Source organism: Scophthalmus maximus, chromosome 11 (assembly GCF_022379125.1).
Source record: "Scophthalmus maximus strain ysfricsl-2021 chromosome 11, ASM2237912v1, whole genome shotgun sequence".
NCBI classification, from domain to species: Eukaryota; Metazoa; Chordata; class Actinopteri; order Pleuronectiformes; family Scophthalmidae; genus Scophthalmus; species Scophthalmus maximus.
In genome coordinates, this window is record NC_061525.1 from 14818383 (window position 1) to 14832595 (window position 14213).

Sequence of the window (14213 nt, forward strand, 5' to 3'; positions counted from 1 at the left end):
TCTGGCTCTTCACCAAAACTCATCAGTTTTCCCTGGGCGCCTGGGCTTGGATCTGATGTTCACTGGAACCTGCCTCATCAATAACTGCAGAGAAACCACATCTGGAGTGTGGTCTGGACGTGTGTATCACACTTTGGAGGTAGGCCAGTCTACATGTCTGTGTGTGTTGGTGACACCACAGGCCACTAAAAGAATGATGTTTTTACTGCATCAGGGAACTGTACATGTACCAGTCTGTGATGGGTTTTACTCTGCAGTGCCTGACTGTTCTAAGAGGAAGACAGTAGAGAGGCTGAATGAATAACTTAATCTGTGGTCATGAGTGACCATTGTGGTTTTTTTCTTTGCATGTTCTTTTTTATCCTAAAACCTTGTAGATATGCCTCAAACCAGTCTGTACAGTGTCAGCTTTAGAAAAAGAAGATCCAAAAATGTTCGGGATGCCAGCATGCACATTTTCCCAGAACCAAAATGGCCGACCAACTTAGAGAACTTCACTCTGTGATCGCTGCATGATAATGATCTCAGAAGTGATCCAGTGCAGCACCCCACAGCAAGATGTAAACACTTACCCAGTAAACAAAGGTTCATTGTATCAATAGTCGTCCATGTGTAGAGTGTTAAACCGAATTTCCCCCCTCATGCCACAAGAAATGCACAAGGAAACAACACCATCTGTATCAGTATGCCAGTCGTTTGAAACTGAGACTATCACGGGCAGCCAAAGTAGTTCACCATACATGCCACCAGTAACATGTTTCAGCTCAGGAAACAAATGTTTGATTTATCACATGTGACATCATGTCCATGCGATATCAGTGAAGTGTAAAGGGAGAGTGGATGGGTTGGAGCCAAACCAGGTGATTTTAACTGGATTATTGCAACTGACTTGAGTTGCATGGCTATTTTTCAATTGGTTGTTGACCAATGGAAATGCAGTCATTAAATTTTAGAGCAGAGAATTAATTAGTATGTCTGTTAGTAAATTAAGCCTCAACTGCCTTTGGAATTCAATATGCTTCCACCTCAGTGAGTTGATATGGTTTCTGGCAGTGACCTCAAAAGTCGTCTTTATAGACCTAATTTCCCTTCTACCGAAGCCAAAAGTACTTGGAAGGTTGAAGTGGATTATATTGTGATGCTCTGCCAACTGTGCCTGCAGATGCAGACCAATTATAGCGAGGGTCTTTTCGTAATCCTCCCATATGTCGTCTCCAAGAGAGCTGCTTCCAGTGCAAAAGCCATTATATTGGGTCATGTCGGGCAATGTAATGTGACAAAGACGCAAAGAAGGTCCAAACTGTCAGAGAGATTAAGATGTTTGAAGCAAGCCAAACTCTGGAGCTAAATGTTAACAGGCTCATAATATGATTGGATAGTGACCTGAGGCTAATGAAAGAACTCGTCTACACGCTTCTAACCACACATTTATAAATCTTCTGAAATGACGTGCTAGTTAAGAGAGACTCCACCACTTAAGTGAAAATCCACTTATCTTAATCCTCAAAGATCCTGTAGATATATTCTGATATATTCATCGAACTGAGGTAAAAGAAAATGTATTAACTGAAGATATCCTACTGTTATCTATGAATAATAAGTTCTAAAACAGTTTTTGATTTAGAAGACATGAAAAAAGAGATAAAACAAACATTTATATAAATGTTATAGAGAACTGCCAGGTTATTGTTTGAATAAGTTCTGTGTGAACTCTCCTCAGACTGCACCAAAGTAAATCTCAGCCGTTTTGGCAAAAACACCATTCAACTCAGGCCAAAAGAGGAGCACTAGACATGAGCTAAATGGACATTTAGACTCACAAATAAATGGACAAAAACACTCCTCTCATCTAGAACACACTCGTGCACAAACAGTACGGTCAGCTGGGACTTTTCTTCTTAAATCAAACATTGAAATAAAAGCTCTAATCATAAGAGCTGAGAGCAGTTCAACTTTCAGTTACTGACTGTATGGGATTTTTTTTGCACATATTTAGTGTCTTTTTTCCTGTATTTGATGAGTTCATTAAGGAAAACAGATGTTGCACTCATTGCTGAAATCATCACTCCACTGAGTATGATACGTAAATATTGTAAACAGTTTTAAGTTGCCACTGGCTATGAATCGTGTGGCATGGAACTCGAACGCAATGGGATCTCAGGAGTGACCTGAGAAAAACGAAGCAAAATTAAACTGTTTAAATCAAATGTTAACAATTCAGCAAGCTTATACACAAAAACTGTTCCAATAAATTGATAACCTGGCAGTTTGTTGTATTTACTTGCTGGCCCACTTGGTTTGTTTACATGCAGTTATGTGATGTATGGCAACTCACATTATGGCCTCAGCCATGTGTGCCTGGCTACAAAAACTTTCTGAGATTTACAGAGTGATTACTCTAATCAATGAATTTCCATGCATTTCCAACAAGTTTGGTTCAGTCCCATGATAACGCTTGGCTTTGTCTTTCACTCATCCTCAGTATGTGGTAGAAACAAAGTAATTTTTCTCTGTGATGAAAACAATCACTTATTTCATGAACAGTGTAAGTTAAGGTAAGTTTAGGCTAAACATGAAGAGAAAATTAATGGCATGTCAAATGCAGGTTATAGCAGAAACAGATTTACTCTATGCAGCATGACTTGCAGAGAAGGTGCCTGGGCTCAAATGGAAATAATTTCTATTCAAGTGAAAAAATCTAATATGTATCTGTGGCTGTATGACCGCTCTTCATAATTCAACTGAAGGCTTGCTTCGCACTCAGTCTGAACAAACCTTTAACAACTGATATTAGGATGCCTGCGTGTCCTCACTTTAGGGAAATCATCATTAGGGAATATGAATACTAATGGTGGATATCACTACGATGAAGGATGGTGTGTGTCTTGGAAAGCAGCGCCCATTAGCATGTGTGCAACAGTACTGTCGTTCCATCTGTCAGGTTTGTGTCTGAAAGAGAAATGACTTTGGCTGCAGCTCTTGCCAGCACAAAGTGCTGCTACTCAACCTTGTTGACTTGAAATCCCAGAAATGTGTCCCAGGGCAGGGAGAGAGAAAAAAAGGACAATGACTGCCTTGTCGGCGTTGAGGTGTTTCTTAAGTAATGGTTCGATATTTTGAGCCAAGATGAATCTGCACACCAGGTGTCTGGAGAGGATGTGTCCTGTTAGTTGTAGAGCTCCGGTGAAAATCCTCTACCAACACAACATCACAGGTAATTGTGAGCAGTTTAGAAAGTTGAAATTATATTTATAAAAGTTCTATGTACAGTCAGGTAGTGTGTTAATAACCTGTCTTCCAGAAATGATGTTTATATCGTGAAATTGTTTCCCAAAGATGGCAAACGTAATCGCTGCCTGGTTTATGTTCAGAGGCAATGGTGTTTTCTGAATGAATAAATCCCTCCGCAGCTGCTGCGAGGTGATGTGGGTCAGAGCCGCTGGCCTGTGACGGCACAGACCTGCATTCACATCCACAGACGGGACTGTGGTGAGGTTTAGACAACAGAAGTGCTTTGAGTTCAGGAATAGTTTTGTTTAAATGTATCCTAAATGAACTCATTCAAGTCACTGTTAAATGTTGCTGTATTAAATCACACTGTGATCTTTTCCCATAACTAAGCGATTTGAATTCCGTAAGCATAACCATAAAAAAGGGAGTTAGGTCTGCGGTTACTAGAAGTGAATATTCTACGACAAGACTGTATAGTTAAGCAGAAAACAAATATAATGCCTGTGAACATTTTACTGATAAGTTCCTTTTGATCATATTTACAATTTGCCAAGAAATCAATGACCTTATTTCGCTAACAGAAAACACAATCCGGTCACGTTCACCTTTGCATCGAAACATATACCCTGTTGAAAAATAATCAAAATAAAGGTCTGACAGCCAGTGTTGGTCTGGTGACAGGTGACCACTGATGCAATGATCCATAATTGTTGTGGCACAATAAGCTGCACTATGACTTTTGAAACCCATCAAAATATGATATTGAAATATTCAAGCCATTAGCAGGATTTGGTGCGAACTCTATTCTGCAGTTGTTAAAACAACTGGTTGTGAAGAAATTGTACAGTGAGATGTTTGGTGTTGATCGTAAATGTACAGTCACCAGAGCTGTTGAAAGTGGAGAATGAACGGTGGTTGGTCTGTGCTCTGCTCCTGATCTCTGTTACAAGACTGATAATCACAGACTGCCCAGACCAACATGGTGATGTCTCTCTCTTTGTCATCTGCATGTGGTGCCGACAGGTTTCTCATTTCTTTACACTGTGACAGGCGTCTGCACACGAGCTGCCAGACGCTGCTAGTTCCCTCTTATGTACAGTACGCAGCCAGTGACTCTGTCAAACTCTCGTTCCGATATAGTGTATTCTGATGACAGTTGCTGTGTTCTTTTCAGACTACTACAAAGTGTTCCGGATTACTTTCTGAAGAGAAACCGCGAAGAAATGAATGTAACAAACTAGCCAGCTGACCGTAAGAGCCACGGAGAACAGGTAATTATCTGGGCTTGTGGTTTGCTCTTCCTCTGTCTCTCTCTCTCTCTGGACTCGTACAGATAAATATGGTCTGTATCCATGCAAATGCTTGGCAGACAGTTCAATTCCTCCTTCTGGATGAGAGTCGGGGGGGTTGTCTCTCCCTCTCTCTCCCTCCCTCTCTCCCCTTTCCTTGTTGGCAACAGCGATTGTACTGTTGGCAGGAGTGACCAGAATAAAAACAGCAACACCAGACAGACGAGGGAAAAAAAGCAAAGTGATCCATTGAACCAGAGTCATTGCCCTCTCTTAAATTACGTAGAGTCTCGTATCTTTTTCCTTTTTTCACCTTTCCCCCCCCCCCGCTCTGCAAGACTTTGGGCTTGAGGTAATTAGCTTGAAGAGAATAAAACCAGCTGATCGAGAGAGGGGTGGTGCATTTTGGAGCGAGATGGCTAACAGAAACATTCTGTGGCTCTTCTGTGGACTCTTCCTCTTCGCACTGATTCAGCCCTCTCTTCAAGGAGGTAGGTGCCCACTCCAGGTGAACTGAGCACTGATTTTTGCTGCATCAATCACAGACTTAGAACAGGCGCAATGTTTTGTCTGTGGCTTTCTCTCTTCACAGACACAAGTGGCACTTTCATTTACCAAAATTGAAAACTTTTATATAATATATATTACACTTCTCTGTCTGTTAGTGTGTGAAACTTTATGAAATAAAAGTAATGGGTTTTGTGATAATTTTTATTTAATAGTTTTTTTATTGATTGATCCCAAACTTTAACTTAAAAAGACAGTTCTTTTCTTAGTTTTTGCATTGCTGTGTATTTTTGATTTGTTGGTTTAAATACATTTATGATATAAAGCACCAGTGCTACATTTATGAAAATGGAATATGGTTCAGTCTGTCTAAGCTTTTGCACCCTTTCTGAATCCCTGAATAAACAATAAATAGATGGGAAGTTGTTCTTTGCATCATATTAACATTTTGATTGCCGCTGTAAGTCCTGTCCAGAGGAACAAAAAATATTTGTGTTCTGTCTTAAATTGTTATTGGGTTTAGCAGTAAGAGATAAAATGTTAACTTAGACCCTGTCCTTTGACATTTCAGGAAGCGATGGTTCCAGCTGGTCCCTCTTCTCGCTCTGTAAAACCCCTCATTTAAATTCACCCCTGATGAACTCCCAGAGAGAGTGTATGTCACTGTGGCAGCTTTGACTGGCTCTTCCCCTGGAGTTAGAGTAGCAACATGCAGATTTGAGCTTATCTGTTTCAGACAGACAGAAAGTGAGACAGAGGTTCCGACTATTCTACTTCAGCTTTTGTGTTTGCTTTTCCTCCTCTTTCCATGTTGCTTTGACCTGGTTCTTGGTCTGTGTTTTGGCCGGAGATTCTCCGAGGTTATTCAGCCCCCAACTGGAAAACATGTTTAGCATCTGGGGCTGGCTATGCTGTTGCACTGATTTGAGGTCACAGATGTTTATTTTTCCTTATCTACCTGTCCAAGTGTCCTTTCAGATGCATTACGTCCATGTTGTTTGTTAGATTCCTAAAACAAATATTTTGGCCACACGGTTCACTTTTCCTCGCTGCTGGCTGGCCTTGTCTAAATTTGATCATGCTGACAAAAGTCTGTCTTTATTAAGTCTGACATTGTATCATCTAAATATTTGATATTTCTTTTCCTTTCTTCTCTGTCACAGCCATTTTTCAGTGGAGATTTCAAGGTGCATTCAGTATAAATATAAAGCAAGATAAGCAGCCAACAAATATCAACGTTGGCTTCAGAGCGCAACTTTGATCTCAAGTGAGCGTTGAATCCATCCATATCCAGCATTTCTGTGGGGCTCAAACCAGTTCCATCTGCGTTTGAGCACAGATGAACTTGGGAAAGAAATAAAAAATGCTCTTGACTTGTTTCAGAGGTGAAGTATCTGTGAGTAACATGAACCTCAGTAACACACATCCATTTATTTCATGCCTCTGCACAAAAAACACCTTTAACGCTTGTAAAATTCTGATGGAGTGTGAGTCCCGTCTGACGTATTTTATGAACCTGTAGGAAACATCTGTGAAAGAATTAGGTAATAAATGTATCCCCTGTGACGAGGTGCAGGTCCTGTATGTTTGTTGTTTATCCCTAGTATGTTGAAGGAGGCAGACTCATTGTACATTCTACAAACAAACAGCATCTGTCACATGGATACAGAGAGTTTAAAGTCCTTATAGGCGGCCATCATGACCACGACCTTGGGCAGTCACTTTAGGCTAACGAGACCAGGCTTCAATCTAAATGAAATGGGCCCAAGCCACAAGTGCACTTTGTGCAGTTACAGCAGACTTTTCTGTTAAGGATTCTTTAAGTGGTTTGACTCTCTTATAACGTCTCTGGTTATTCTTATCAAAATAAATTTGCAACGATGAGGCTTGGGCTCTGTGGCCTCTGTTATTTATTTCTATATTTGATAAATGAATCAAAACCAGGCCTGGATGGATGATAAATTCTTAGAATAGATTCCCCAACTTGGGAATTTAATCAGGCAAATTCTTCACGAAAGGAAAGAGAGTAGAGCTCAAATGCCTCTTACTAATTCCTTTTTTTCAAAAATTCCAATCAGGTTTCGCCATTACTCTTTTTTACCATAGCATATGTTTCTATTCTCCAGACAACCTCAACAACCAACTGGCGCACCAGAGTCATTAGTTTGGCTTTTATGACAGACGCAATTAATGGCACAATTCTGACGGGCAGAGACCAGCAGGAGATGAAGAGGAAAAATAGCTGCTCTGTTCTTTCACCATCTCCAAAGAATTAAAAGGTTGTGTGATGTTTTCTTTGGTACTGCTGGAAGTCAGTATGCCTCATTTGGCATTGGCCATGTCCAACCGCCAAAACTCAGAGGAATTTTTCACATTAATCCATGACACTTGCCCGCACGTAGGTGAAGTCAGATGAAATCAGTGCACGTTGGCTGTCACGATGAATGAATGATGAATTGAAGCCTCACTGATCGATACCTTAACTCCGTTGTATTGATTCTCCAAAGTTATGGGGCTTCAGGCTTTATTGGTGGCACATGTTGTGAGCGCCTATTTGACTCTAATCCCTCTTCTGGCAAGAGTGGCAGCCACAGCACACAGGATTAATGTGACAAGTACAGTAGTCAGCGTTCAACAACTCTGCTCTGCAATTATAGGAGTGGACCTTTTTAAGTGTTTTTTGTTCTTGTTCTAATTTGTTTTTGTTCAGTTTCTTTAATGCTGAATCCACCATAGCGTTTTAATTTGTTGACGTTGAATGGTTTAGTGTTAATCTGCAGTGCGGCGACCTCATTTGGGTTCGGAGCCTTTTGGTTACGAGCACAGTGACCAGGGTTTGCTTTTGTGAAAGAGCTGTTATTCCATGCATTCATTTCTTGCTCTGGCATACGTCCCAGGAAAGTGTTAGGAGATTGGACGGTTCCATCCATGGTTTGCAGTTTTGCCTCCCAGCATGCTAAATGGCCAGGAAGTCACTCTCTGCATCAAAGTTCCTAGCCAAAAGCGATTACGAATATTTTGGCCAACAAGTTTTCCTATCACCATTTTAACTGTCAGAGACCGTTAAGAGTGTTGTTGGGACCAGAGGTTTGGGATGGATGACTTGTTTTATTAGACGTACTGTAATTCTTATGGGCCGCACCGCAAAGGCCGAGTGTGTAAGACTTTAGGGCTACACACATTTTTGTCTTAGCTTCGATAAGATGATTGACTATTGACTGCATTCCGTTTTCTTTAAAAAAAAATAAATAAATTGATGACTGACTTCTAAATGCTTAGAACAACAACTCCTTTGCAGTCTGGCTCTCATTGGACACAGTCAGTGCTTCCTGTACATCTTTATGGCTGACGAGCTGCACATTTCCGTCCTCATAATAATGTACCTGTATCTTCAAGACTCCGGACATCTGCGTGGTAGATTGCGAGATGCTGAACTTCCATTCACAAAGGCATCACTTCTACATGCATAGATGACGCATAACCATTGTTAATGTGTGGGTATTCTTTTGTATTCCTCGCCATTGCTAGAAACAGATATCAGCTAATCATTTGTTTAGCTCTTGTGCCGTCCTATTATCTTCCAGTCAGATGTTTGGTCTGCGCAACCAGTGCCAGACTTCCAACAAAGAAGCACATTAACTCAGATGATTCATTGCAGCCCTCACCAGGCTGTGAGCTGCTAGCAGCAGTCTCACTGGGCCAGCAATCTGAAATGGCTCCTGTCACGAATGTTTTCATCTCGACTCACCACGGACTACTGCCCAAGCTTTTCTAAATTTGCAAACGGCATGACAACATGAGCGCAACATGCGTATAAAAAACTGTTTTATTAATACATAACCATAACAGATGAGACAAGTTGGTAATAAAATGAGTCTGATTAAACACATTACGTCAATTTAATTAAAATCCTCTTGGATGAAAACACTGTTTTGTATTAGTTTCAGTGCACTTTTTTGTCGGAGGCAGTTGGAGTTAACGTGGCACCTTTAGGTCTTTTGCATCAACTGTTAAACCAAACAAAACTGCATTTTTGTACTTGTCTTGTTAGATTTGAGCAGCATAACCATTGCAGAAGATCTCAAGTTCACACACTTTATGAAATGTCTGCAGGCCGACTTTTTTCCTCTTTTGAATAAATCACTGACTTTTATGCTTTCCCCATTCCCCACTGCTTTCGTCCTCACCAGGATAAAAGTAAAAATGTCAATAAATTTGATTGACTGATTTTTCACTCACTGATTTTCTTTGTCCCAATTCAGATGTAGAGCCATAATATTTTGAACGCTTCCTTCCAAAGCACAACTTCACAATTTTTGAAAACGAGAACTTGTTTTATGTCCTATCTTTAATATTTCAGATATCTACACAATTCAGTCATATTGCTACTATTTCCAGGTGTCATATCAGATAATCGCCCTTATATTTCAGAGAAAAATGAAACAGTATATTGTTTTTGGTCAGAAATCTGCTGGATGTGTTTAATGATAAGCGAAACGGTTCAGTCCTTTATTGCCTTGCACTCGTAACTTGTCAGTTCTATATTATCTCATGAATCAGTTTCTGGAATTGAGTCCTAATATAAACTTTTTTGTTCCACTAGCGTGTAGTGATTTCACATTGTTGATGGTTATCTTCAACCGTGGCTTATTCGTTAGTCATGTTCAGGTCTGAAATGCTTATACAGAGAGAGCCCACAGCTTTTCCCAAACCACTTTCAGTTTCCAGTTTCAAAGACACGTCTTTCCTGACGTTGTAATGATTCCCTGTCAGCTTCCAAATGAAAGGCCTCAACCAAACCCCCCAAAGGCGAACGCTGACAGGATTAGAATCAGGTTTACTCGGTCATTAAAGTATTGCTCTCTATGGACTGTGAGCTTGTTTGCATATTGTACCTCACTCCCACTGAGGTTCTGTGTTACAGTGTCACTGAGACAATGTAGGACAATCATAGAACGAGAAGGTGAAGTCAGGTTGGGTGGGTACAAGAATGAGAGGAGTGTTTATTTTCTGAGAGGCTAATAACACTTTCCTCCTCCACCCTCCAACATGCGGTGGAAAAAGGACAGTGCAAGGGCTGATAGCAGGCCAGCTGTCACGAGTCTGATAGAGGACGTGAGGCTGCCTGGAACCACAGTATTTGCTTCACTGTGGCTCTGTAGTATGAGATCTTTCCATAAAGACAGAACCAAACTCTCTTCTGAGACAGTGGATACAACTGTATGCGGCAAACAGTTTGTCAAAATATGTTTTTATTTGATCAAAAATGAAAAAGTGGTGCAGAACTGTGTACACAGCAGGTGGCTGAAGTGGTGTCAAGACATTACAGCGTAGTTTTCCTCAGGACTTCCCAAGCTACGCGCAGTGCAGCATTGTGATCATAAATAGTAATAGTCCTCTTAAGTATTTTGTTAAGAGAGGGGGATGTCTTAATGAATTTTTGTGAGGTCGCATGTGGAAGTGTGGTGTTTGTACTCTACCAGTTCTATCACCTCTTGGGCATTTGATTATTTTGTAAAAGACCATTTATTAAACAACCACAGAACAGGGTTATGGAAATGTCACATTAGTCACCAGCTTGTTGCAAATGAGGTAAAACTAAACACTTTCAAAGAGCAATTGTGAAATTTGCCATCAACACGGGGAGGCACTATGGAAAAACCTGTCATTGGCTTTGGTTCGATTCTTTAACAACACAAGTTCTGACATATAGTTTCCTAACATCTCTGCTATTCAGTCGTTATTTGTGGGCCCAGTAACCCAAATCCCCCATAAAATGAAATGTTTCAAGCCAGTATAAATTTTCCCCTTGTAATTTGTAGATAATTTCATGAATCACACAGATTTTTCCCTCCTCGTATTGATACTAAGGGAAAAAAATAAAATCAAATAAAACCTTTTGACAAGTTGATCCACATCATCACTGCATTTGAGCATGTTATACGCTAAAGTGAAATTTTGAACATTTTCTCTCTGCCCACCTTTCTGTAACTTTGATAGCAATCACAGATCATCTAAAAGATTTTGTAGTTCATATTTAAAACGTCCGTCTCTTTATCCACGAATGGGTCCAGCCCACTGGCCCCACAGCTTAGGTGAAGGTGATGGATTATGCAAAGTGTAGTGATGATAAATTCGAAATCACTGTCATGATCACCCTCTTAATGCACTCCGAGCAACAACAGTAAAAAGTTAAATCACAACCTGTAACCTGCTTTTCTGTCTTTCCTTTTACACATCGTCGATATTAACTTGTAAAATGCTCTCATTTCTTTCCAGTTCCAGTGGAATCTGTATAATATAGTTATAAGTAATGGCATCTAACTTTTTTTTCCAGCAAGATAAATAATAAAAGTCAAATTGTGGTTATACATGTTTAAATCTTCTTTTTTTCCCTTTGTTTTTTACTCACCAACATCAATCGTATCACAGATCATCTTATCACTGTGAAATCAATTCTACCTCGTCCAATCCCTTGTGGTTTACAAGTCAATCTTGTCCTTCACATTCATGCCAGCACATTCCCATAACCTGGCTGAGTTTACAAAGAAAGTAAACGCATGATGATGATGATAATTTGGACAATCATGAATAAATCTTCAAATTTATAGAGGTGGGTCAGGTCACTTGGCAGGGGTCAGTATTCGGACGTGCGGTCACAGTGAACCTGATGCACTCTGTAAAATTGGTACAGTAGCATGATGGGATTCTAAGAAATAGGAAAACTGGAGCAGACACACACTCCCTCTTTCCTCGCTTGCTATGCTGAGACAGGAAATCCTCCTTTTCACTGTGAAATGAAGGAGCAGAGTTAAGAACAATCACTCCACCTCTGTCATGTGGTCTGGACTGCCACGGCGTCAATGGCATGAGCACAGTGACAAACACACACACACACATTGGCTCAGCCATTTAATAATCAAATACAGAACCATGGACATTATTATTTATTCCTTCTGTTTATTTGAGCCTGCAGGATTTTGATTTTTTCTTCAGTCGTCAGTATTACAAGGTCAAACCTCAAGTAATCTGATCAGTTCTACCATCGTCCAACTCTCATGATATTCCCATGTCAGGGTGAGTTAAATGTAGCCTCCCTCTCATCTGTTCATGTGTTCATCCATGGATTCATGGAGAACAATAACTGTTCCTGTTTACGGCAGCACTGGAAAAACAAAGCAATGGCACGTTCTCCTGCGTTGCAGAAGAGCATTTGTTTTCTCAAGAAAGTTGTTTTTCTCTCAAACAAAAACAGACAAAAGTTTTCAACCTCATTCCAATCAGATTAGGAATGCAGTTCTGAATTCATAAAAATGACAATGTTGTCTTTGTTAACTTCAATAACAAAAAACCTTTTTCCCAAAAATGAAGGCATAAAGGAAAATATCACACTTAATTGTTCATTTTCTTTGAATCATCCCACACTTTTTAAAATCCTCAATATCTTTTCAAACCCATCCAACAGTTGATTCTTACAGTGTGTGTCTGGCTTTTGCATTTCACTGGTTTGCCTCCTTTTATTGGCGCTGGCTGCTCATTTTCTTAACCTCGGCTATACAATACAAAGAATATAAATGTCAGTATGGCACTAATCCAATAAATATGTCTTAACTTGTTAGTGATAGGTCAAACAGATGAATGTCCATTCAACTAGATCGGACACTAATACATCGTAATGTTCTTCCCCTAATGGCCGCGCTCCGTGGACAGAACTCAAAGTGCTGTGTTCTTGCTGTACTTGCTAATAAACACATGAATGCCGTTGACATGTGGTTTAAATTAATTGGCCTCCCAACACATGTAAGAACCATTAAATATAATCATTGTGGTCCTGCAGCCCTGATCTCTCTATTTTACTGATATAAACCAGGTTCTGCCCTCAAAAAAATGTCTGTAATTTTTGCCTTAGCTCACCGGTCCCATTGGATTTAGCTGTTAGTCGTCCCAGAACAACTAAAGTCTGTTTTTTTATTTCATTCTCCCTTTCTTTTATTTCTGTTGTTGTTTCTTGCACACATGAGGCCACCGTGTCTGGGATCAAGAACGACCATCTCAGGAGTTACTTTGGGGTGCAGCCAGAAATCTGCTCGAAATGAGGCTCTGGGATCTAGGATGGGGGTTGGTGCATCCACAGAGCTGCAGCAGCTTTCTGGAAGAAGATGTCCAACTGTAATTTCTCATCATAATGAAACGAGTTGGAATTTTCTTCTAATCAAGCCTGTAAAGTTTTTCTCAGTTCCCTTTTTTTGTTCTTGTTTGTTTCACTCTGACTCTGGTTGGAGCAGCTATGAGCACGTCTCATTATGTGCAGCATCACTGCTATGACCTGAGGCGTAAGGAAAGAAATCCGTTGTGCTGTTTTGGTCACTGACGATTGATGTGTGAGATAGTATGCAATAAAAAAAAAACATAGATGTCTGAAAACAGTCTTGGCTTGTGTCACATGTTGGTGATGACCTATTTGCTCTTGTGTCTTCCAGGTGTATATGTACCAGCTGGTGCTGGGATTGGACCAGGAGGCACTGGAACAGGAACTGGATTCTTTCCAGGTAACAGAGTCTCCAACGACTGTCTGGACAGTTTAAACAAAAATAATCCAGAACGTGGCCACAACAAACAAAGTCTGTTTATGATTAGCAGAGGTATAACAGTCAAATTATACTGTGGACCAGAGTTGTTGTTTTTTAACAAAACACTAAAAAATATCTTAATGTGAATCTGAAATTGAAGTAAAAAATAAATATTTGTAATTATTGTAATATCTGTTGGCTTAATATAATTTGTCTCTTCTGACACTGTTCTGCTAATTTGCATCATTAAAGTATATTTGCAGCTGTGTTGTGTTGACCCCTGCAGTTCCCTCTGCAACTGGAGGGAGAGTCAATATCCTGTAAGGAGTATTAAGTAAACATACATGCATATGTACATGCATGATTTACAGCATATCTTATTGCTTTTATTAACAGTATAGTCATTTAAAACTTGAATGGTTCTCAGTAGAGCGCATACCTCCGTCAAGGCCCAACATTCTCCTCAAATTCAGTCAAGCCACACCAAATTGCATGAACAGCAGTAGCAGCTCCTATTGCTTGGGATACATGTGTGGTGGGATGAGATTGGGGGGATTTTATTGATTTTCAGTCAAGTCCCTTAAATTATTTTTCATCAAGATCCACGCATAATAAT

General features: G+C 40.1%; 1 protein-coding gene across 13 annotated transcripts in view; it reads left to right on the top strand.

The window, feature by feature from the left end:
• Positions 1-4714: 4714 nt before the first annotated feature.
• elna (elastin a) overlaps positions 4715-14213 on the top strand; it is a 48785-nt gene continuing 39286 nt past the window's right edge. For 4 of the 13 annotated variants that reach the window (XM_035623201.2, XM_035623204.2, XM_035623207.2 and 1 more), the window contains exons 1-2: positions 4716-5011; positions 13508-13576. In XM_035623201.2, the coding sequence (XP_035479094.2) occupies positions 4936-5011; positions 13508-13576 (145 nt within the window). In that variant the 5' untranslated portion in view covers positions 4716-4935. Of the gene's footprint in view, positions 5012-13507; positions 13577-14213 lie in introns of all 13 variants that reach the window. The other 9 variants (XM_035623198.2, XM_035623203.2, XM_035623206.2 and 6 more) reach the window with 4 other exon arrangements.